Source organism: Prionailurus viverrinus, chromosome C2 (assembly GCF_022837055.1).
Source record: "Prionailurus viverrinus isolate Anna chromosome C2, UM_Priviv_1.0, whole genome shotgun sequence".
NCBI lineage: Eukaryota > Metazoa > Chordata > Mammalia > Carnivora > Felidae > Prionailurus > Prionailurus viverrinus.
Genome location: NC_062569.1, coordinates 113,576,932 through 113,602,266, shown reverse-complemented (window position 1 = coordinate 113,602,266; position 25,335 = coordinate 113,576,932). Strand labels below are relative to the sequence as shown.

General features: G+C 35.7%; 2 protein-coding genes across 2 annotated transcripts; both read left to right on the top strand.

The window, feature by feature from the left end:
• The first annotated feature begins 11,110 nt into the window (after window positions 1-11,110).
• On the top strand, window positions 11,111-12,061 carry LOC125174509 (olfactory receptor 5AC1-like). Its single transcript, XM_047874024.1, has one exon. It carries the CDS (start codon window positions 11,111-11,113, stop codon window positions 12,059-12,061), a length of 951 nt encoding a protein of 316 aa, XP_047729980.1.
• A 7,723-nt stretch (window positions 12,062-19,784) lies between these two features.
• LOC125175338 (olfactory receptor 5AC1-like) lies at window positions 19,785-20,708 on the top strand. Its single transcript, XM_047875803.1, has one exon. It carries the CDS (start codon window positions 19,785-19,787, stop codon window positions 20,706-20,708), a length of 924 nt encoding a protein of 307 aa, XP_047731759.1.
• Window positions 20,709-25,335: the final 4,627 nt, after the last annotated feature.

Here is a 25,335-nt window from a genome sequence, read left to right as displayed (position 1 = left end):
TATAGGCCAGTGGTCCTCACTTGGTTATCACCTCAAACCAAACAAACTAGAATTTTTAAGATGGGGTTCCAGGCTTCTCATAGTTTTATAAACTTGTCCAAGTGATTCTAATATGCAGTCAGTGTTGACAGTCACTAGAGATAATTATCACGTGAAACTTGGCAAGCTTCCGATGAAGATTAGATGATAATTGAGTATAGAAACTTCTCTGTATGACTATTACAATGACTGTTTGCCAAAGTGGCCACTTTATTAGACTTTATCCAATTTTTTATCAAGTTTTTATCTTTATTTCTCCCCATTTCTTATGGCACCAAGGGAATAATGATAGATGTCACGTATATTGCATACTATGCTTTTTTATTTAAGGGAGTGGTTCTCAGTCCTTGTTGGAGTCACCTAAGGTCCTTAAAAATTATGATTCGCTGACCCAGTCTCAAGCCAGTGAAGTCAGCTTCTCTGGAGATGTGACCCAGCTATTAGTATATCTTTATCACTACAGGGGATGCCAATGTACAGCCCAGGTTGAAAACTACTGGTTTAAGGGAAAAGTAAAATCTTCATATGGTCTTGATTCTTTAGTTGGATTTGGAAGTCTGACACAATTATCCATATTCTAGTGAATATGGACCTGCAGTTTACTGTCTGAAAACAAGTTCATAAATAAACAAGCAGTAGATAACACTAATTTCTTTCAAATTCCTACCAGATAATGAGTTTGGAGAGACAGACTATGCATATCCAGACAGTTCACCAAAAGTTAGCTGCAATTCTTTCCTAACAAATATTTCTCTTGCATTAATAGAGACCCATATTTCAGTAGATATTTTACATATGTTGGACAGTTCTCCATTCTTGTCCATATGGTAATATGGTATGATCAATCCACTGAATGTCAGCTAGGCTCCTACAAAGTGTCTACAAGGTAAATACTTTATAGAATTGGAGTCTATAGCCTCTATATAACATCTAAAACTGGTTTAGTTAAGCAGAAGAGGGGCCAATGTCATGGAGATTTTTCACTTGAGGTTTTCATTCTTAAGCTTTCGTGTGCATGAACCCACAGGTATTGTATTAAGCAGATCATTGGCTGGTTTCAGGTTCTGTACTATTCACAGGTATCCCAGGCAATTCTGAGGCAGGTGGGCCTGGACTACATTCTGAAACACAAAGCTCTAACACTCATCATGATCATGTTAGATTGTGATTTTGATTTCTTCTTAATAGGAAAGTCTACCTGCTATTGTCTGGATGTTTGTGTCCTCCCCAAATTCATACTTTAAAATTTCATTCCCCAAAGATGATGGTGTTAAAAACTAAGGCCTTTGGAAGTTGCTTAAGTCAGGCGGTGGAGCCTTCATGAATGGGATTAGTGTCTTATAAGACAAGGTTTCAGGGAGATCCCCAACCTTTTCCTCCATGTGAGGACATATTGAAAAGACCCTGGCTATGAATCAGGACGAGGACTTTCATCAGAATGCAACAATACTGGCACCTTGATTTTGGACTTCCAGACTCCAGAACCGTGAGAAATAAATTTCTGTGTTTATAAGCTACCCGGTCTGTGGTATGTTTTTATGGCAGCCTGAATGGACTAAGGTACTACCTCATATTTAAATATTACTTCAAGACTTTTAGAGTATATTCATCTGAATTATCCTAATTGATCCTTTCAGTCACTCTGGAAAAATAGAAGGGAGGTGGTATTTCTTCCATTTACATGTGAGGCAGCCTGGAGTAACGGAAAAGCACAGTGTGTCAAATCAGAGCTGGTATTTTATTCCTGAGTCTTAGATGAAGCTAAAAGTGACCACAATAGCTTCCATGAAATCTTGTAGGTCATAGACAGAAGAAAACAATGAGTGTTTGAGGATATTTAAATGGGCAGTGCCTTAATTTCTTCATTTGTATAATAGAGATTATAATATGCATTTATGTCCCTATTCAGCAGATTGGGTGAGACAATATATGTGATGGTTCATTACACAGCATAAATCACTATACAAATACAGGTTTTGTCTTTATGAGGAAGTTAAGATCCAACTTTTCTAAAGTGATATAATCAATAAAGGGCTATGCTAAGACAAGAACCACTGTCACAAACTGTCACAGGTTGCTGGTGTGGCCACTCCAGAATTCTTTTCATTATATGAGAAGGTAATGTAAGAAATGGCAGGTGCTCCAATATGGTTGAGATAGTTTATATGAATATGTCTTTGTTGAAAGTAAGATACAAACAAATATATTCTTATGATAATGATTATTATATATTTATTAAACACATACATCAAAAAAATTAGTCTTAGGAGACCCTAGGAGACCTACAAAGTGTGAGAAACAGGAACCATTGGACAAGCCAGAATTTGGAGTAATTTACATTTATGTTGAGGCAACTTTTTCCTTTCAAGGAAAACTTCTGACCAGGGTTTACCATAACAGACACTTAAATATATTTTTGGAATGAATGACTAAGCTATTCAAAGTAAGCCTTTTAAAATCACCAACAATTTGCCTTCAAGAAGGAAGGTAGAGCTGTGAACTTCTGGCAAGGTCAAATGAGTCTAAACAACGTTTAGATATTTGCTTAAATTTTTCTTTAAGATTTTATTTTTAAGTAGTCTTTACACCCAATGTGGGGCTCAATCTCACAACCCCAAGATTAAGAGTCACATGCTCCACCGACTGAGCCATCCAGGGGCCCCTAAATTTTTTTATAATAAATTTCAGAACATTTCATCTTAATTTCCTCTTTTTTTTGTAGTTGTGTCAAAGTATTCCAGCCAAAAATGTAGAACAAATGACAGAACTAAAAATTATTATTTAAAAATCCCTAATAATATAATTGGTTCTGGCAAGAATCATCAAAGGATGCTAAGACCTTAGCTAAAAAATGAATGGGGACTTGGATAGTTTTACAAGGTGCAAAAGTATCTTATCTTTAGTTATTTGCCAGATGTAAGGGAAAATACATAACTTTACAGTAAGGAGATCTGCCTGTTAACCCCTTAACCCAGGGATTACCCCGAACTCCACCAACAGTGACACAAACAGGCTTACTGTTCTTCCTGATGTTACGCAATATGAAATTCATAGCATCATTTATGAAGAATTTTTGTCAAAATGTTTAATCAAGCCTTTAGATATAAATTCCACCGGGAATAGAAAAATATAAAGAGTAGGAGAATAAGTCAAATAAGGCAGCTAGACAAATCCAGAATGAAGAAATTCCACAAGACTATTGAACAATTGGCCCACTCTCTCCACGTCATTTCATAAAGGGGAAAAAACAAATAAGAAAACCATGATGATTAACAACAACAATAACAAAGAAGTAAATAAAGGGGGAAAGAAATGATACTTTTGGATTAAAAGAGTCTTGATGAATACAACAAATGCAATGTTACAAAAATAATTTGGTAACAACTGGAGAAATTTGAACATAGACTGCTTATTTGATGGTATTGGAAGTATAGTTTCATTTTATCTAATATCAAATGGAATTGTGGTTAGGGAAAAATGTCCTTTGTTAATGACGCAGTGTGGAATTTTTAGTTATGAAATGTCATGATATCTGTAATTTTCATTAAAATAAATGCTTCCCTTTAAAATGTGTTGTACCTATAGGTTTTTTTCTTCTAGAAGATGTATCTCATTTGCTCAACATAAATCACTACTTACTGGTCTCTCTGCCAACCTGCAGATGGCTTGAGCTAATTATGAAAGTATTTTATGTACAAAGTAGAACTACCATTGTTACAAATTGGCAACATGACAACATATACCACAGTTTGCTCACCGCCAAACCATTCTCTAACAAAAGAGCTTAGCTGCTTTACTTATGCATAACTAAAATAACTAACATACACAGTTACCTACTATTTAATGAGCCCTTCCTATCTGTCAAATACAGTGCTAAGGGCTTGACATTAACTCTCTCATCTGATTCTTGCAACAACCTTGTAAGTGCACATTTTGACTTCACTTCGCAAATGAGATCTCAAAGCTTAGAGAGTTTAAGTTATTGATGAAAGACATAGAGACAAAGCCAGATCTGAAACCAAAGTCTGTGCTTTCAAGCAACTTTGCTACTCTTCCTCCCCATGTCTAGAAGTGGATATTTAAATTTAAGTGAATTTGTATCCATAGTGAACCTTGATGACATCAAGAATAATTTCAGTTATTACAGCTAACTTTATGATATATTGCAAACCCAGTATGGCACATCTCCCTTCTTTATCCTTTTTGAAAAAAAAATTTACAATAATCTATTTGTTCTTCTAGATGAATTAATCATTTCTAGTTAAACTATTTCCTTATTACTTTGTTTAATATTTCATCCAATTTATAAATTAATTTGGAAAAATTAATGCCTTTACTAGATCAAATCTTTCTGCTTAGATAAAATTATGACTTTTCACACATTAAACAAATTTTTATGCCCTTCAGTAGTTTTGCATTTATACCAAATACATATAGATCAGGCATATTTCTTGCCAATTTTAATCACATATGTATGTTTACACACACACACACACACACACACACACACACACACATATATATATGCACATCTGTATATCTATATATAGATACATAGATTTTTTTCAAGAAATATATTGGGAATTTTTTTAGATTTTTGACAATTTGAAAAAACTCTCAGATGAACTTCATAGTCTGGAAATATTGAAAAATTAAGAAAAAGATATGTCATGAACGCATAATATATGTGATACTAGTCTATTTTATCATACTACCATAAAACATACAAAAATCTATATAAAAAGTTAAAGTTTATCAAAAGCAACACACATCCACACACACACACACACATGCAGAGTCTGCACATGGCTACACTGGCAGTTGAGAGAAAGCAGCATTAAGTCACAACTACATAAAATTAACTGTGGTAATACTGTACCACTGTAATAATTTCATAGTCGCCTTCGGCTGCTGTTGCAATGAGCTCATGTTGAGTACCTGCTTACACAACTTTTGAGGCTAATCACCTCTACGTAAGCAATTGGTTTTTCTAGCAAATTGCATATTGCAGTACAAAGTGATCTTGTAGTTCTCACGTATTTCTCATCATATTTTGTGCAATACCATAAACCTTGAATAAAACTATGGGACACATATGAAGTGCCATTAGTGGTTCTGTTAGTGTTCCCAAAAGTCAGAGAAGAATCATGACATTACAAGAAAAAGTTGAATTGTTTAATATGTGTGGTAGATTGAGGTCTGCTGCTGTGGTTGCCTGCCATGTAAAGATAAATGGATCCAGTATAAAGGACCACTATGAAAAAAAAAAGAAAGGAAATTCTTGAAGCAATCACTGCAACTATGCTAGCAGACTCACAGGTACAAAAACCTTGCATTTTTTGTAAAATACCTTTTAATCTCATATTAAAAATGTAGGTTTTATGTGGGTGCGGAATTGCTATAAGAAAGGCATAGCTATAGGCTCTAACATGATTTGAGAGAAAGTGAAGTCATATGATAACTTAAAGCAAAAGGAAGGTGAAAGATCTAAAGTTGGAGAATTTAATGCCAGCAAAAGATGGTTTGATTATTTAAGAAGGACGTTTGGCTTAAAGAACATCAAGATAACAGGAGAAGCAGCTCTGTCAACTAAAAGGCAGCAGATGAGTTCCCCGATGCCATTCAAAAAATCATTGAGGAGAAAAGATGACTACCTGAATAGGTTTTGAATGCAGATGAAAGGGTCCTATTCTGGAAAAAAAATTCTTTAAAGGACATTTATTAGTAAAGAAGAAAAGCGAGCACCAGGATTTAAGGCAGGGAGAGATAGGCCAAATCTACTGTTCTGTGCAAATGCCATTGGGTTTATGATCAGGACAGTCCTTATCTATGAAGCTGATGACCCCTAAGCCTTGAAGGGAAAAGAGCAATGCTAGCTTCCAGCCTTTTGGTTGTACAAGAAAGCCCAGACAATAAGAACAGTTTTTCTGAATTGGTTCCATCCTCGCTTTGTTCCTGAATGCAGGAAGTACCTTGCCAGTAAGGGATTGCCTTTAGAAGTTCTTTTGATGTTGGACATTGCCCCCGGCCAACCAGAACCCCAAGCTCAACACCAAAGACATTATAGTGGTCTACTTGTCCCCAAACACAATGTTTCTAGTTTAGCCTCTAGATCAGGGGTTCATAAGAACCTTTAATGCTCATTATACACAGTAATATATGGAAGGGACTGTCAATAGTTTGGAAGAGAACCGCAATAGAGAGAATATCATAAAAGTGTGGAAGGATTATACCACTGAAGATCCCATCATTGTTACAGAAAAATCATGAAAGCCACCAAGCCCCAAAAAATAAATTCTTGCTGGGAAAACTGTGTTCAGATGTTGTACACAATACGATTTATGACAGAGTCAATCAAGGAAATCATTAAAGAGGTTGCGGATGTGGCAAAAAAGGTGGGGCGTGCAGGTTCTCAAGATATGGATCTTGAAGAAATTCATGAACTAATACACATCACACCAGAAGAATTAACAGAGGATGACATGATGGAAATGAATGCTTCTGAGCCAGTGCTAGATGATAAAGAAGAAGACAGCAGAAGCAATGCCAGAAACAAATCAACACTAGACAATCTGGCAGAAGGTTCTGATTGATTATTCAAGACTGTTTTCGAGTTTGATGACATGGACCCTTCTATGATATGAGAACTGAAAATAAAGCAAATGGAGGAAGAAGGATTGGTACTGGGTTAGAAACATTTTGAGAGGAATGAAAAAGCAAAAACGTCAGAGAGAAATGACAATGTATTTTGGTAAAGTTACACTGAGTGGGCCTGCTTCTCCCACAACCTTTTCCACCTCCTTCACCTCTTCTGCCTCTGCTACCTTTGGGACAAGACCCACTCCTCCTTTTCTTTCTCCTCCTGAGTCTCCTCAGTGTGAAGACAAGGATGAATACCTATATGATGATTTATATCTACTTCATGAAGCAAATAATAGTTAAAACAAAAACTATTTTATGTGTGTGTCTTCATGTGAGAAATTTAGTAAACACACAGCACGAACTGTATGAGATATTTTTGTATCAACTTCATCATCAGCAACATCGCCTATGTATTCATCCTGTAGATGAATACAAGTGCAAGTCTTGTATGGGAGCAAATAGCCTAACCTTACACAGGTGTAAAGTGAGTGATATATAATACAAAATTAATAAGGTGTTGTATAACTTTGCTTTCAAAGAATTACATTATCATACAGCATGCCTCTCTCTCTTTTGTTATTGGTAAAAACTGTTGATAAGCAGTTCCTATTATCACAGGTGCTTTTTTTAATGTAACAATGTTTCCAATACTGTATTATGAATATAGCTGTAATACGGTATGCCATAAAAAACTTATAACAATTAATTCATTTAATGTATGGTCTGGGCCACCATAAGGCAATCATATTAATTATAGTAGACTATCATAATGCAATCATATTGCTGCTTCTTTGTATCAGTGCATGAACTGTATTCCTGTAAATAAATATGAATTTCTTTTTCACAGCTTTTCATTTTTGATATCTAGTGTTAGTAACACATATAACATCTACAGTGTTTTGTATCCTAAGACAATATTGAAATAGGTACTGACAATTCATCTTTCAGAGGATGTAAACTTATGATACTGATACAGTACAGTACTGTAAATGTATTTTCTCTTATAATTTTATCAATAATATTTTCTTTTCTCCAGCTTACTTTGTTGTAAGAATATAGTACATAATACATTTAATATACAAAATATGTGTTGATTAAGAATTTATTTTATTGGTAAGGCTTATAGTCAACAGCAGGCTATTACAGTAGTTACATTTTTGAGGAGTCAAGTTATACACAGATTTTCACCCACACAGCTGATTGGTGCCCCTAACTCTCATGTTGTTCAAGAGTCAACTGTAATGATATAGAAGACTATATATGGTATATATTAAGTTAAAAATAGCTTATGAAAACTTATGTATAGCAGAGCCATTATTTTGTTTTAAAATGTTCATAAAAATTATGCATCTATAAATTATGTATTTATAAGTATACATAAACATTAACTACATGCATGGGTAAACTATAGAAGAAATATACACCAAAAAGTTAACTGTATTTATCAGTTGTTACTGAGATTACAACAATTTTGTTTCTTTGTGCTTTTCTACGTTTTCATTTTTTTCTGCAATTAACCTGCTTTCATTTTCAGAAGAAACAAGCTATAAAAATAATACAAATAAGCATGTTAAAAGTGATTTGTTGATTAGTCTATAATTCACAATAGATTGAGTTCATTCCACAGGGAATCTTTTGGTGGCATTGAGGGAGTTTCCACATTCTCTTCACAAACAGGTTTGAAGATGGAAAGAAATAAATATCTTTCCTTCCAAACTGCATTGTTCACAGAAAAATAACATGAGACAAACAGTTGTGCTTGACATTTTTGTTCTTGTATCTTAAGAGTTCTTCATGAAAATTTATATCTTATGACATCTCTGCATCTTCTTATAAGAAGTGGGTGAGAATACAGTGCTTTATTTTATTGTCATTATTCTTTCCATGAAAAGTGATAGAACATATCATTTTAGTAACAAGCGTTTCTCATGAGCTGTCAAAATATCTTCAAATTTTTTTGAGATGATTTATCTATCAAATGGAACAGAAAAGAATCCTAACTGAATAGCTAAATAAAAATGTTGTTCAACTCCTTCAACCCCTTGTGGATACAAGGCTATATATCTATAGAATGAAGATTTGAACCCATGCTATAATATAGTCTGTGTGCTTCACCACTATGCTATGCCACCTACTAAATAGCTAAGATGAATTATAGTCTCATAGGCTGTGGGCAGAAATGCACCTCAGAAATTCTAATGCTGTACAAAAGAGAATCTTAAAATGAAGGTCATACAGTGGCTTAGGCTTATCACTTAGTAATTTAGAAGTAGAATTCAGACTCAAGCTTTTAAAATTTTGTTACATTTCTGTTAACATTTATTTTGCCAGGATAATGAATTATAGAATCAATCTGTTTAATAATTTGTGTCTTTGAAAGTAAAATTCATTCTGACCTTTATTTTATTATGGGAACTTCACAGAATCAGTTAAAAGTTAGAAATTATAGTTAAGGGGCTTTTCAAGTCTTTTAAAGACCTTTAAAGGGAGGTTATGCCTTCCCCTTCAGTGTGGTTCTTGTTGAGATATTAGTTTTCTAGAAATACGCGGAAAAGAGTTCACCACATCTGCTGAGAACCGCACCTCACTGTTGTGTTCTTGGAGGAGTATAACATAAGGATAATCTTGTACTTGCAGTGGTTTGACAGCAGTGTGCTTGCTCGACGATTACTGTCAACGTGACCAGCCTCTCTGTTGGTGTTTCTCCATGTCTAAAATAAATCCCAAATTTTCTCTTTTCCTATTTCCAGTGAAAATGAAGAACTGCTTTCCTCAAAACAGCCTCTCTCTTTTAAAGTGGAAAAACTCCAGGTGTCTTTTTATAGAAAACACCCGAATTCTTCTATATATTTTTACGGTTCAAAGATTATTTTCATTAGAGCTGAATTTTTCGCAAATATTGTTATTCTTCCTTTTGAATTACAGAGTGAAAGCTTTGAGATGTTTCAGCCGAGCACACACTTAGGGAGGGAATCTTCAGCTACGTCTATACAGAATTGATGTCTACGTTACAGAAGTATACATATGTGTTGGAATGACAACCACTTGGGTGGTCTTGTCATAAAATCCTGGCGGCTGCAAATCCAAGATTGGTAAATATTGTCTTGAATGGTTGTATACTTTCATTAGCTGTTTATTAAAGGGTCGACCTTTTAGATGCTAAGAGAGGGTGCTGAATACATAAAACATATTTAATGTTCAGACTTGTGCATAATTTATCATTCATGAAATGCACTGTGATGGTGAGGACTGAAGCTTTTTCTTTGGGGTCTCCACAGGATCCAGCCTTCTCACTTTCTTTCCAGGCTTATGGAACTCGCAGATACATTTTATTTTGGGGCTCGTATCTGCCTTGACTGCTGTCTTTATGTTAGTCATTACCTATTACTGTGGTTCATCTTTTCTCATTTGATTTGCCTTTTAAACAAAATTTATAATTTTTACTATTTAAATTGAATCCACTTTTTCAAAAACACTGGTTATTTTTCCTACTTTGGGGCCATTTGTAATGTTTCATTCCACCCTGACTTTGATAGTCCCGTTTGTAATCCCCAAAAGTACAGGAAAAGAAAAATCCTTCCAATCATTTTATAATTATGAGCCTCTGAAATATTAAAAACATTCTTGGTTAACCACATAATTGTCTACCTTGGCATGTTGAATGGGAGCTCTTGGATCTATTCCAAATGTGCAAATAAGCTGGCTAGTGTTTTTGTTTCTTCTCTAGTCTTGAAAGAGTGATTATTTTAGCATCTTGAGTGCAGCACCAGAATTAGAAGATCTATGTGTGACTGAGCTAAGAATGATAGTGCTGTAATGTAGAAGGCACTAAATACATATTTATTGACTGAACGCATATGTTCACATTGGACAATTTATTGGGGAAATTAAAGATTCCATTAGAAATTTGGAGTGGCTTGGAAGAATGTATAATCAAAAGGATCTGTTAGGAATTTAAAGAGATTTTGATGAATATACAATCAAGTAACGTAATAGTAATGGACATAGAACAGCTGAAATGGGATTGTAACTTACTGTCTTATTAGTCTATACAGTAATATCTTGGAAAGAATGATATATATCACCAATACCAAAGAGAGTTCGGTTTTCATTCAATAAAAAAGACAGGAAGGAGTTCCTGAGAAAAGGTGAAACTACATCTGAACCTGAACGAGTGTCTCTATCATCCTTCATGTAATACTATATATATTTTAAAAGCCTTTTTATCAAGTCTTTACTTCTTGAAATTATCTATATTTATTATCATTAGTGTGTTTTAAACAAGAGAAGCTCTAAGCTTTACTATTTGTTGAGTAAGGGCCATCTGAAATAGAGGAATATGACTTTGTCATACAATACCAGTTTTCACGATCTTTGTTCATTTTTTCCTTTATCTATTCTGTTATTGCAGAAAACAGCCTGAGTGGATATGATGGAGGCAAACAAGACGCAGGTGACAGACTTTGTTCTCACAGGACTGACAGATCGTCCCGGGATGCAGGTTCCCCTGTTCCTGGCGTTCTTAGTCATCTATCTCACCACCATGTTGGGCAACCTCGGACTGATTTTCCTCATCTGGAAGGACCCTCATCTTCACACCCCCATGTACTTATTCCTTGGCAGTTTGGCCTTTGCAGATGCTTGTTCCTCATCCTCTGTGACTCCCAGGATGTTTGTCAGCATCTTAGACAAAAGTCAAGTGATATCCCTCTTTGAGTGCATGGCCCAGTATTATTTTTTTGGTTCCAGTGCCACCACAGAGTGTTTCCTCTTGGTAGTGATGGCCTATGACCGCTACGCAGCCATATGCAACCCCTTGCTTTATCCAGTGGTGATGTCCAACCGACTCTGTACCTGGTTGATAAGTGTGTCATATGCGATTGGTTTTCTGCATCCCGTCATTCATGTGGGATTATTGTTTAGATTAACCTTCTGCAAGTCCAATATAATACCTCATTTCTACTGTGAAATTTTGTCACTATATACAATTTCTTGCACTGACCCATCTCTTAATGCATTGGTGATTTTTATTTTTGCTGCTTGCATACAAGCTTTTACTTTTACGACCATCATGGTGTCTTATACCCGTGTCCTCTTTGCCATCCTGAGAAAGAAGTCTGAAAAGGGCAGGAGCAGAGCCTTCTCCACGTGCAGCGCCCACCTGCTCTCTGTCTCTTTGTTCTATGGCACTCTCTTCTTCATGTATGTGCGTCCTGGGTCTGGGCCAGATCAATATCAGGATAAAATGTATTCATTGTTCTACACGGTTATAATCCCCCTGCTAAACCCCTTTATTTATAGCCTAAGAAACAAGGAAGTTTTAGGTGCATTGAGAAAAGTGATAAAGAAATATTTGGGGAAAGCTTTCATTATTCCTTAAATCTCATTCTGTTTAAATAAAGCATAATGTGTCCCTGGGTTTTGCATGTAGTGGGGACTTAATCTATAATCGTTAAATGAATGAATAAAACATTTAGAGTAGACTTTTCTTCATCATAAGTTGTGATCATCAAAATAATTAATGAGCATGGTAAAGACAGGCTCCATTTACTTTGTGTTGTTGTTGTTTTTAATCCATCCTCAAAGATAAAAATAAAACAGAAATCTCCAAATTACTATGTCTTTGTAATTTGAATGAGCTTTTGTGCTTCCAGATACACACATTTTAAAACTTTTTGAACTTATATTCTTTTACAGGAAGAATTAGCATATGTAAATCCTCTTTAAACACTGCTCAAGCCCTCCTAGATAATTCTTGACTAAGTAATTTTCAAGATTTTATAGATATATATATCTTTGATAGATGTTTATAACTATGCAAATGCTATGTGCACCAACGTAATACTGTTAGACTAAATACGACACTAATTCTTCTTGAGGCATTTAATGTAATATATCTGGGACGTTTACAATGTTGAATATTAACTTGCATTTGCATGGAATTCAATGAAAGATATGAAAATCAAGCAATTAATTACTTAAAATAATCTCTTTTCCTGCAATATAGTGAATAGCTCTGAGTTCTTTAAAAATTTCTTTTTAATTTATTGAGTAATCTCACTGAGAACCTTGTTTCCAGAACAGATATACCAGTTGAATACTTTTTTCCCCTGTAATTGACAACTACCTGAAGTAGCAAGTGTGCTTGATCTTTTCCTTACAAATGTTACCTGTGTTTTCCATCTGGCCCTGCAGCCTCTTTGGTCTCCTGACTTTATTACATATGGCCTTGCGAATACCCTAGTGAAAAACAAGAAAAGATATCCCCATATACATGACACATCCCTCTAACACCTGGTCTATTATTTCGATTTGAGGATAGAAACAATTTGTTGAGTCATTGAACAACAAAATCCGAGGTGGGGCCCACTGGCTTCACTACCGTGTGTTTGGGGTTTGGGGCTCTATTTCCTCAGACCTGCTCCTCTCACTGCACCTAAGCTCTGTCTTCTGCTCTATGGGCTCATTGGAACCACACTTCTCTCTATGGGTGCCAAGCATCTGTTAAGTTTCTGTCTCCACCTCTCCACAGTCAAGGCCAGTGGCGAAACTTTTTTCTTTTTAAGTATTGGCTGTGTATCATGGTTATCTGTCAATGTATAGATGTTCTCTGTCATCTTTATTTTTTCTAACAGAGCTGTCACTAAGGTGGGGTGTAACCCAGCAGCAGATTGGTACATTCTTCTGTGGTTTTGTCAGCATGGGTTGATACATAGCAGGACTGCTATCTTCACAGGTCCCCTGGAGAAACAGCCATAGCGAGTTCCATGGTCCATGGGGATAATTTTTTTTGCAAATGTTAAGCTATGCAATTTAAATATCCCATTTTATTGTGTTTGTTTTCATGGTGTTTAAAGTTGGAAAAAGCTAGTACTTGACTTTTTAGAGATTCTTTAAGAGGAGACTTTCTAAATTTATTTACTTCCTTTTCACCAGAGATATTCCAGGTTTGGTGAACTCACCTCTTCTTGTTTTTCTTATTTTTTTTTGTTTTTTTCTATGACTAGAGGGTCTTAAACTTGCTACTTTGTTACAAAGAAGACATGTCATTAAAGGGGACAAGCTCACCTCTTGTGGACCTGGGAGGTTAGGGGAAAGACAGAAGATGGCAATAGTGAAAGAAGAATCAGACTTGCAGGTTTTAATGTCTCCCTCTGGAGAGGACTGGGATTTGGAAGGCAGGGGGCAAATTGATAGTATGGAGTAGTGTGTTTTCTATTGCTGTTTTAACAAATAACCATGAATAGTGGCTTAAAACAATACAGATTTATTACATTAGCTCTGTAACGCAGAAGTCTCACATGAATCTCATTGAATGAAAATCAAGGTGTTGGCAGGGTGAATTCCTTTTTGGAAGCTTTGGGTGAGACTTTACTTCCTCCCCTTTTCCAGCTTCTAGAAGCTGCCTACATCCTTTAACTCATGGGCCCCTTCCTGCACCTTCAAAGCCAGCAGTGTTGCATCTCTCGGTGCCTGTCTTCTGTAGTCACAGTTTAGACTCTGGCTCTTCTGCCTCCCTCTTCCACTTTAATGACCTTTGTGATTGCATTGGACCTTTCCAGATAATGCGGAATAATCTCCCTATTTTAAGGTCAGTTTATGGGCAAATGTAACTCTACCTGCAAGATTAATAACCCCTTTCCATGCAACCTAACATATTTACACGTTCATATCTTTGATGGCCATTATTTTGCCTACCACACAGACAGCCTTAGAAGAGAGGAACTTCTTCCTAGATTGCCAGTTAGGGCACTGGAAAAAAAAATTTCTTGCTCTTCTCCTTCCTTATTTGGCTACATCAAAATGAACTTCATCCTGAAGTGTGTGAAGGCAGGAGAGCCTTGATGTTTAGCTTAGAGGCCGCTTCCCCTCACTGCATTGCATGGCCAGCACCTGGAAATTCCTGAGTATCTGAAACTGGCTGGGAGACGCACTCCTGAAAAGTAATGTTAAAGGATGGACTAGGGCATGTAGATAGAGGGTATAATAGACACCCTAAGAGAGTTAGGAGAGTCAGAAAGCCTTTCAGGATAGTCAAGCCCTGTTCCATTCAAGAGAGACCAGATCACAAGTTCCAACAGGCCTTGACTTCGGCTGCAAAAGCTGAACAAATGAACAGTCTATAAGAGTGTGAGGATATTAGTAGGACCGAAGGTCCTAGGGACTTTCCTTCCACTCCCAACATGTAACATGTCACATGCTACCTCCCCCCCCCCCATATTTTTATATGCCAACTCAGAGACAAAGATGAAAAAGATGTAAATTAATTTCTTTTCTTCCATGTAGTGGTGGATCTTCTATACCTGTTCCATGGATTGTTCAACAAATCATTGACTAGAATTACAGACCTCGGTCATCTCCAGGCTGAGAACATGACCTCCTGATAGAAAGAATGGGAGATAGCAAGTTAACAGCCAAACAATTAAGTCCCCTTCTTGGACTCTGAATGTTTGAGTGTCACTTTTTCATGAGAACAGCACAATTCCAACAGTGATAACTCAGTTCACAGAGGTAGCCTGGGACATATTTGTGAAGACCAGATGTGGGAGGACATGACCAGAGTCTCTAGCCAAGTCTAAAAGAGAGCCTGAAGCTTGTCAGGCAGAAGCCAAGGCCAATGTGAAAAATCTGACGAAATTAGCAAGTGAAGGCATACTAATCGTCCAACAATCAGCTCATCCAGCAACTGTTTCCACTTAAGCCAGACAGGTGAGGCATAGATGGGGCTACAACTTGGGAGTGGGAGTGAACATGTGGGAGAGAAGAACACTCAAGAGAAATAGGGGTTGGGGTGAAATTCTACACTTTCTGACACCTTATCAGAGACAACTGCTTAATCTCCAGATATTTCTGACCCACCCTATATTTAGACATACACAAGGGTAGCCTTGCTGACCATGTAGCTGAGATCACTGGAATAGAGACAGGTTAAATACAGGGGCGGGGACAGCTTCCTAACAGGAGGAAAGACTTTCAACCAATATGTAGGTTTACTTAGCCAAACTTTGACAGTCTGTAACACAGTCTGTAACACAGAAAATCAGATTAAGGACAGAGGTCTTCTCGCAAGTGGGTAGATCCCTCAAAAAGAGTCTTTTGAGTGGAGTATAGTTTACTAAGAAGAGAATGTAATGGGTTGGGAAGACAGAAGGAAAATTTATTTGGGGGACATTTTGTAGAACAGCAAGCTGGTTCATTTACATTGACACTATCATGTTGATAAATACTCTGGATACATTTCCAAAGTTCATGCACTCCATAAAATGGCAGATAAATCCTACAAAAATTGTATATTGGCAGTGTGTAATTATAACACGTGGCAAAATAATATATTTTAAAAATTCTTGGTTCCTAGACAAAGAACAGCTATAGCTAGATTTGATACAGAGAGCCCAGATTATCAACTGGAGATCCTAGCTTTTTCTTAGAATATAGGTTATACGGGAATTGGGTTTGACTCCCTTGGGAAAATGCTGAAAGTATTGTCTATGTGGGAAGAAGGGTAAAACAGGTAAATGATAATCAGAAACTGTAGTAGAATCAGTGGAAGAAACTGTTAGGTGATCACCAAATCCATTTTCTTTTCATCCTAGACACACAGCCTCTGTCTTCAGTTGACTGTAGTAATGTGATTGAGTTTAGGTTTGCAAGTGATGTGTATCACTTACATTTCTGGCTCATAAGCACCTCACATTTGGAATCTCCTGTGCTTTCCCCTTCTGGCTTTATCCAAATGAAAACACAAACCCTGAAAGAAGTCATGTTTGGAAGACGCTTGAGTGACAAGTTGGAAAGAGTATGGGACTCTGAATCATCAATTCCTTCAATTAAGACCATGTGCTTCATACTTACCATAAAGGAGAACTAAACTTCTATTATGTCGATCCACTAAAATATTGGCTATTATTTGTAAGTGTAATTAGTGTTACTATATATTATATCTATCTATCTATCTATCTATCTATCTATAGATAGATAGATATACAATGCAAAAAAACAAACAAACACCTTTTCAATTGTATACAGTTAGTTATTGGGTCTACTCTCCCAGTGTAGGGGCATGGATATTTAGGGTTAACAATTTTAGTTGTTAGTCAATGTAGAATGAGTTATTTATACATGTCAAGTGGGGAGAGTGTGTGTGTAATGGATGATAGTGAAATGGTGTACACATTATAAAAATCAATCTGGTGTCAGTGTGGAAAATGGACTGGAAGCCAGTGTTAGCAGATGCAGATAGTGTAGTTATGAGGTCACTTAATAAGCCCAGGCAAGAGATGAATGCATCATGGATTTTAGGATTAACTGTACAAATAGAAATTGTTGGTTTTAAGACATCTCTAGTACATAAAATCTAGAGGCCATCATCAAAAACATGGAATTGAGGGAGAGGCTAGTTTCACGAATATGTTTACGGTGTGCACAAATACTTATTTGGTGACCCTATTCCCCGAGACAGGGAACATTGGAAGAATACCAGGTTTGGGAGTGGACTAGAGAAAGATCTTAATTTTAGATCTGGACATGTTAATTCTAATATACCTTTGGGATTTCCAAGTGGACAAGTAGGGAGTTGGATAGCAGGATCATTAAAAGACATAAGAGGAAGGAAAACAAGCTTATTCAAACTCCATTCAGTGACGTTTTATAAATATAGCCCTACAGTGAACCCTAAGACACAATGTGTGCTTTAATTGTTGTAACTAGTTGTGTATAGATAATTTGATGATTAGCTCACAAGGCCCACTAGAACAACTTTGACTTCATTCTACTGGGAATCCTTTGGAAGCATTAAGGGAATTTCAGATTTTTTTAAAGAACAGATTTGCAGATAGAAGGAAGAAACGCTATCTCCCTCCAGTTTGGAGTTTCCAAGGAAAATCAATGCATAAATAATACTGCTTCATTTCTGTACCTTTTGTGTTACTTCAAGAAAACCGGGACATTTCCAATTTCCCATGATTTACAGGAAGTAGGTGAGAGTGCAGAGATTTTCATAAACTTCCTTAATATAATGTTGTAATATGTCTGTATAATAACAAACATCTAAGTAAGAAATAAAAATCCTAGACAGGCTTTTTGCCTTTTTAAATCAGCAATGAAAATCTAGACAGAAGCAAATGTCTGTCTGAACATGTATTTTCAGTTAGAATTTTTACTCTGTAGATAACACATTTGGGGAGTTTTTAAAGAATAAACTTTGATTAATAGAAAAATAAAAAATAGAGAAACTCGATAATAGTGATAAAAATTCAGGGTTCATTTCATCTTGTGAAGTTTTCTTAATTGAGACATAAGCTATAAGCTCAAATTTAACTTGTTTGTAATTTTTTCAGAATGAGAAATTCTGGCTTAAGTTTTGTGTCTGAGTATAACAAAAATTCTTTAATTTCATGAAATCATGAGTAGTAACCTCAAAAGTCTCATGAAATCACTGGTAATAACCTCAAAAATCTCCTTGTATTACTTATCACATACCTCTTGAGACAAAATTCACAGAGATTACTAATTCTTGGCCAAATTACACACTGTAGGAACTAAAACTAGGAATGACAAACATTTGGTTATTTGAGGTTATAAAGAAAGTTGGGCCAGGTTATGCAGGGCAAAAATCTCTTAAGTTCTTAATTTTCAATTAATATTTTTGCCTGTGTTGTACATATTAGGGTTCCTTGCGAGTATATATTCAAAAGTAAAAATTCTTAAACTCATGTTTTTAGTGAAGATAGAATAATATCTCAAAATCTAAAGGCTCTTTAGTCCTAGTTCTACATTAGACAAACTCAGTTTTTCTAATATATTCTCATGGTAAAAAAATTTTATGTTCCATCAGTATTGAGAAATATGACTATAAAATTATTAAAATGTTTTTTTCATACAGGAAAATAATATAATCTGTATACCTGAATGTATTTATTTTTCTTTTTATGGTAATCTAAAGGGATCTATATTCACTGGAAAACTCTTTTTTAGAGTTCTTTCAGAGACTACCAATCATGAAAAAAATCAATGTCATTACTTCATGCAGACATCAAATGTTATATTCACAACAGTGACTAAACAATAAGTATGCAGAAATAAATTTAATAAAAAAAATTACTAAAATTGCAAAAAAAGTCTAAAAAACTCTGTTGTTCTATTTGAATCCCTATCTTATACAATTACAGATAACTTTGGAATATATAAAAAAAAATCATATCTACTCTCAATGGCCAATGGTTGGCTCCCACTGACAATTTCCAAAAGAAAATGCTAATTTCCATGAAGGCTATTTCTGTACAAAAATTTAGAGATGATTAGATCTTAATTTTACAATGTAATTTTCAGTGCCAAAACATCTCCTTGAAAAAGAAAACAATAGAATAATCATCATTCTTGTTTCCTTTCTCCATTAACATGCTGGAGACTATTCTTTCACTCATCTTTTTATGTATGTACATTGGTGTATATAGATATATGCACAAATAAATAAATTACATAATTTCACGTGAAAGAGATCATAATATGTATGTTGCTGTTCTCACAGAACTCTTTTTGTTTGTTTGTTTATTTATTTATTTTGACAAAGAGAGAGAGAGTGGTGCAGAGAGAGAAAGTCCCAAGCAGGCTCCGCACTGTCAGCTCAGAGCCTGACGTGGGGCTCGAACCCACCAACCATGAGATCATAATCTGAGCTGAAATTACGAGTTGCACCACCTGAGTGAGCTACCCAGGCACCCCAGAACTCTTACTTTGATTTCTCTCTTTCTCTCTCTTGTACTTCCCTCATTTCTACCTCTACTCTTATTCCAGAAAACCCAGTGCTATAAACTTCATTTCTATTATCCATATACAGTTCTTAAAACCTCTGTTAGATTGAAAAGGATTTTCATTAAGTTTACTTGTTACTTTAGGTGAATAATCAATTATCATTTTTATTATGGAAATTTCTGAATGTATATAAAAGTAGACAAAGGTAAAAATAAACAAAATTACTAATTAAATGAGAGGATCTCTTACAAATATATTAGTTACACAAAAACTACACTGCTTTTTATGATTTTTTGTGACTGTTTCCACACTTAATTCTTTTATTTTACTGACTGGCCAGGTCATTTTCTTCTATGGCAGAAGAAAATAAGACACAGGTGACGGAGTTTGTTCTCATGGGACTTACAGATCTTCCAGGGCTGCAGGTCCCCCTGTTCCTGGTGTTCTTGGTCATCTATCTCGTCACCATGGTGGGCAACCTTGGTCTGGTTGTTCTCATCTGGAAGGACACCCACCTTCACAACCCCATGTACTTATTCCTCGGCAGTTTGGCCTTTGCAGATGCCTGTACTTCATCCTCTGTAACTCCCAGGATGCTTGTAAATTTTTTATCCAAGAATCATGCGATATCTCTTTCTGACTGTCTGGCTCAGTTTTACGTTTTTGGTTCCAGTGCCACCACAGAGTGCTTCCTCCTGGTAGTGATGGCCTATGACCGCTATGTAGCCATTTGCAACCCTTTGCTTTATCCAGTCATGATGTCCAATAACCTCTGTACTCAGTTCATTGGCGTTTCATATTTTATTGGTTTTCTACATTCAGCAATTCATGTGGGTTTGTTATTTAGATTAACTTTCTGCAGGTCCAATGAAATACATTGTTTCTACTGTGAAATTATACAACTTTTCAAAATTTCTTGCACTGATCCTACAGTTAATACACTTCTGGTGTTAGTCTTTTCGGCCTTCGTACAAGTCTTCACTTTTACAACCATCATGGTGTCTTATACCCGTGTCCTCTTTGCCATCCTGAAAAAGAAGTCTGAAAAGGGCAGGAGCAGAGCCTTCTCCACGTGCAGCGCCCATCTGCTCTCTGTCTCTTTGTTCTATGGCACTCTCTTCTTCATGTATGTGCGTCCTGGGTCTGGCTACACTGAAGATCATGATAAAATTTATTCTTTATTTTACACAATAATAATTCCTCTGCTAAATCCTTTTATTTACAGCTTGAGGAACAAAGAGGTTATAGGTGCCTTGAGAAGAATAATGAAGAAATAAATAGTGGCCAGACAATTTTCAAAATGTTTCTGTTTTACCTTCTGCTGATAAAAGCCCCAAGTCCTATAGATAAGTCACGACTCTGCCATTTCACCAGAAGGCTAATGGTCAGGGGACTCCATAAGCTCTGTGTGAAGCATCCCAGCTTCTGGTTATGCTTTCTTGGATATGGGTCCAGTTTGGGACATTACCTATATAATTAGCTTACTTAGACACATTGCACTTTATTTTTATCTGAACATTTAGCTTTTGCAAATTAGTTGTTTTCTAGGGCCTTCCAAAATTCCAGATAGTTACAGAAAATTGGCATATAGAATTCATCATTTAGTTCATGAGTGAGCCCAGCCCATTGCTCTGGACCTGCAAATTAATAAGGCTTTGTTGTTTTCTGCCATACCCAGTAACTCTGGTCGACTGATAAAGTAAAATTCTGTTTCTTGGCAAAATGAAAAGTTCTACAGAAATTTGTGGATATCAGGAAGAAAATGGAAGCTGGTATGAGTTAAAGAATGAAGTAACAAAGTTACTCACAGCTCATAGTTATAACTCCATAGCTATAACTCCACATACAGTATCAGGGATACTGCATATAGCATGATATTCAACAATTTATAAGCTTAGGAATATTTGAGTGCAATAAAAAGCAATTTCAGAGATTAGCCTTGTGGTTGCATTACTTTCCTATCAGTTTTAGTAGAAGCTGACTGGGCAGAGGCAAGGAGCCTGGATCAGAGACAAGAACCTCACTTAGGATGTAGATATGGGTGAAAACTGTGTCAGTGAATTCTCTCCTACTGATTTACGTCCAATTCAGGGACATGATCACTTAAATCATATGTATTTTTAAATTTATTTTACACTTTTATAGACATAAGTGATTCAACTCTTCTTTTGGCAAAACAATTATATTCCTTGAACAATCTGTTTTTTTTTCTGTTTTGAGCACATTCACTTAAGAAAAGCCATTATTGAAAATAAGAATTAAGTTGAAGTTAAAGAATGAAAATATGCCTGTTGTTCTAGTGGTTTTAAAACACATTAGATCTTGTCAATAGTTCCAACAAATAGACTAAAAGTATTATCTAAAAATGTAGGCATATGATAAATATCTCCTATCACTTAAATTTATTTCTCATACATTATTGGAAAATGTCAACGTGTTTGTATGGTCTTAAGACTAATTCTGGTTGGTCCCCAGTGACAAAAATATCTTTTAAAAATATTCCAGATGATTAAGTTTATTCTCTTTAAAAGCCACCTGTACTTACAAGGCAATTTTCAGCAATTCCACAATATTTGTGACTCATTTTGCAAACACTGTAAACTAAGTCTGTTAAACATTTTTATTTTCTTTTAAAGTAAAACCTCTTTTCTAGAATTTACTATTGGTCTTTTTAAAGTAATCCCTAAGTACTATTTATTATTTATGTAAATGAAATATACTTATCTCTTAATGAACGTACATGGTACATGTTTTGCTTGAAGTATCTGCAAAGGCAACTATGTGTTATGATATTTACACGCTTACTATCTTTATAAGTGCACAAGTAACAGATGATTTTATCAAGATTATTTTCAATAATATCCCAGGTATTATGTTGTATTATCTTGGAAATAAAGGGTTAAGAACTGAACTGTAATCTTTTACTCCAGTTGGAGGGCCTTCTAAGGAACTGACATTTATACACTCTTGCGATGCAAACTCAATAGATGCATTGACTTGGGATAAATTAGATTCTTGCTGAGGTTGGTATGAACTGATTGCTGATCCAAAATGTTCCTAAGTATGTTGTACATGAGGCATGTCAAGTATATCAAGATTGTTTACTGTATAGACTGTATTTTATGGAATGCAACTGCACTAAAAAATGGACATGAGGCAAACATCCGTCTAGGTGCTAGGTTACAAGCAAGTTACTTAAGCTGAGAGACTGTCAACCTTGCACGTTCCCTGTGTTGAGTGATCTACACTTAGATCAGTTTGCATTCAGTGAATGAAGCTTTGGAAACTCTCGGGGTAGCCAAAGCTTCTGTCATGTTGCTGCTATGCATGCTGCTGCTTTACTTGTTCCATATTCTTGCTTAAAGCTAAGTGAACTTGGGAAATAAACTTGGGTAAATAAACACTGTAAGCCTATTGCATCTTGTGAATTTGACTGTCATTCTACATTTGAAATTTACTACAGTGGTCTTATTCAATGGCCCTTTGAAGAAGGATGGGTAGAGAAGTTCTTTTGAGATTTGGTGCTAGGATATCCACAAACTAATCCCTGGTTTGAGATAGTGGAAGTTTTTTGAGGCAAATTATGGGGTATAAATCTTATCAATGGAATTTAGGTTATAAAGTTTCAAATATCTAGGATTTAGCAGAATGGGTTAATAAACAAAGGCAAGTAGGGAAAATGGCTAGAAGCATTGCTTGTTGGTTATCAATAGTATTCATAAAATGGAATAGAAGATGAGTCATGAAGTTTTTTACTTGGCAGATATTATATTTACCTAGAAGTCAACATACTCACTGTCCATGAGAGAGAAGAACAAGACCAGGTAACCATGGAAATGACAGGGTACTGTTAAGTAATTGGGACATCTTTCAAACAAATAAACACCAGAAACCTGACAAGTTTTTGTTGGTATAGATACTCAGACCACATGATCAAGGGGGTTGGGATTTCAATGGTAGAGAATCCATTGAGTTTGAATGGAGAGAATTAAATGATCTGACTACTATGGACTTTAGTATACATTTTTCATTCCAAATAATGATACTACCACGGTTAAGGTAGAAATCTAATAATCTTACATTGAAAAGGCTACCACCCAATTTTTTCACCTAATTATAAATAAATGATAGTAAATATGTTCCAAATTCAGGTAACTTAGATTCTATATAGATAACCAATAAAATCATGAAAAATGCCTCTAATGCAAACTTTAGAGAAATTCAATGATAAGGACAGTTCATTATGCTTGGTACCCTTACACAATCTTGTAGGAGAACAAAATGCTATACAGACAGTTATGGCAAACTTGTTAGCAAGCTCCTTTTCCTGGATCTCAGTGACAGAAGAAAGTTTTGTGTTTTTCAAAAGAAAATGAATAATCAATGATGGTATAGCCACATGGAAGTATTTTGGTGCCTCATGAAAGTTGGATGAAAAAGAAAGAAATTGGCAAAGGCGCTATATAAAATTTGACAGTAATTTCTGGTTGGGAGATGGAAAACACCTGGCACTTTGGGCAACCACACTTACCTTGCTAAAAAGAACCATATAGAGTTGTTGTATTTAGTCCTGTTTGGAATATGTCAAAGGGTACTGGTAAAATAAAGTGAGTGAGTAAGGTGCAGGAATACTCTATTTGTTAAGGCCGTAGAATAAGAGAATTGAATTCTACTTGCAAAATATCGTCAGGGAAATCTAAAGATTAATGATTGGTCTAAGTTGAATGGCTTTGAGATGGTGAACAGTTTTCTGGTATCACCAGACTGGAACGCAATACATGATATCAGCAAGAGACAGAGAGGGCAACATTGGAGGGTCAAAGATAAAACTTTGAGGATAACATGATGCTATGGTAATAGGTACCAGAGTTATATTAAATTACATATTGAAGTATGTGACTGTAAGAAGAGCCTGTAGAAATGTCACCTCTATCTGAATGTTTTATTCGATTTGATATGTTGTGAGACCAGAGAACTCCACCATTGCTTGCTAATATCTAATCAGGTCAAGTCTGCCTCCATCCATTTCTAATTTGCCACACAAACAGAGTCTTTAGAATTGTGAAAACTCTCCTCTGTAGTGAATATTAAACAATACCAAATCCTTGGAGGACAATAATGCATTTCTGCTTTAAGAGATGGTAGAAATAGGGACTTTAATCCCTGATTGACCAATTATATAAAGGTCCTATCTGGCATCTGAGAAAAAAGAGTTAATGAAGACTTACTATGACTTACTATGACTACTGAGGTCTAAATAATTTAGTTCTACTGATAATAATACTTCTACTGATAAGAGGTCCAGTGAGCTAAAGGTGATTGGTATGCTACTATAGAGTTGGCCAAGGATTTATGAGTTTTTTAAGGTTTATTTATTCTGAGAGAGAGAAGAGGGGGTGGCAAGAGAGAAAGGGAAAGAATCCCAAGCAGGCTCTGCATGGTCAGTATAGAGTCCAACATGGAGCTCGATCCCACAAACTGCGAGATCATGACCTGAGCCAAAATCAAGAGTCAGACACCCAACCGAGTGAGCCACCTAGGCATCCCAGATTTATGTTTTTATTCTAATTTCAGAAGAACTTTGAAAATCAAAATTTTCTTTCATTTGACAAAGGCTCCAATATATGTTTGAGATAATTAATCACTCCAGTGTAGCCATGTACCTTGATTAGATAAGATATAGATTTATTCCCTATAAAGAGGATACTAGTTCATACTTTGAAAATACATTCTATCATAATTTATCTCTGAGAAAAGGAAGACACCTAGGAATTAAGAATTGCGGTGACACATATGACTAATCTGAAATGGTTAATCTATCCAGCTCAAATATAAGGCCTTGACTGATCCATAAAATTTGGGAGAATAATTTGAACTAGAACCACAATAGACATTTTACAGATA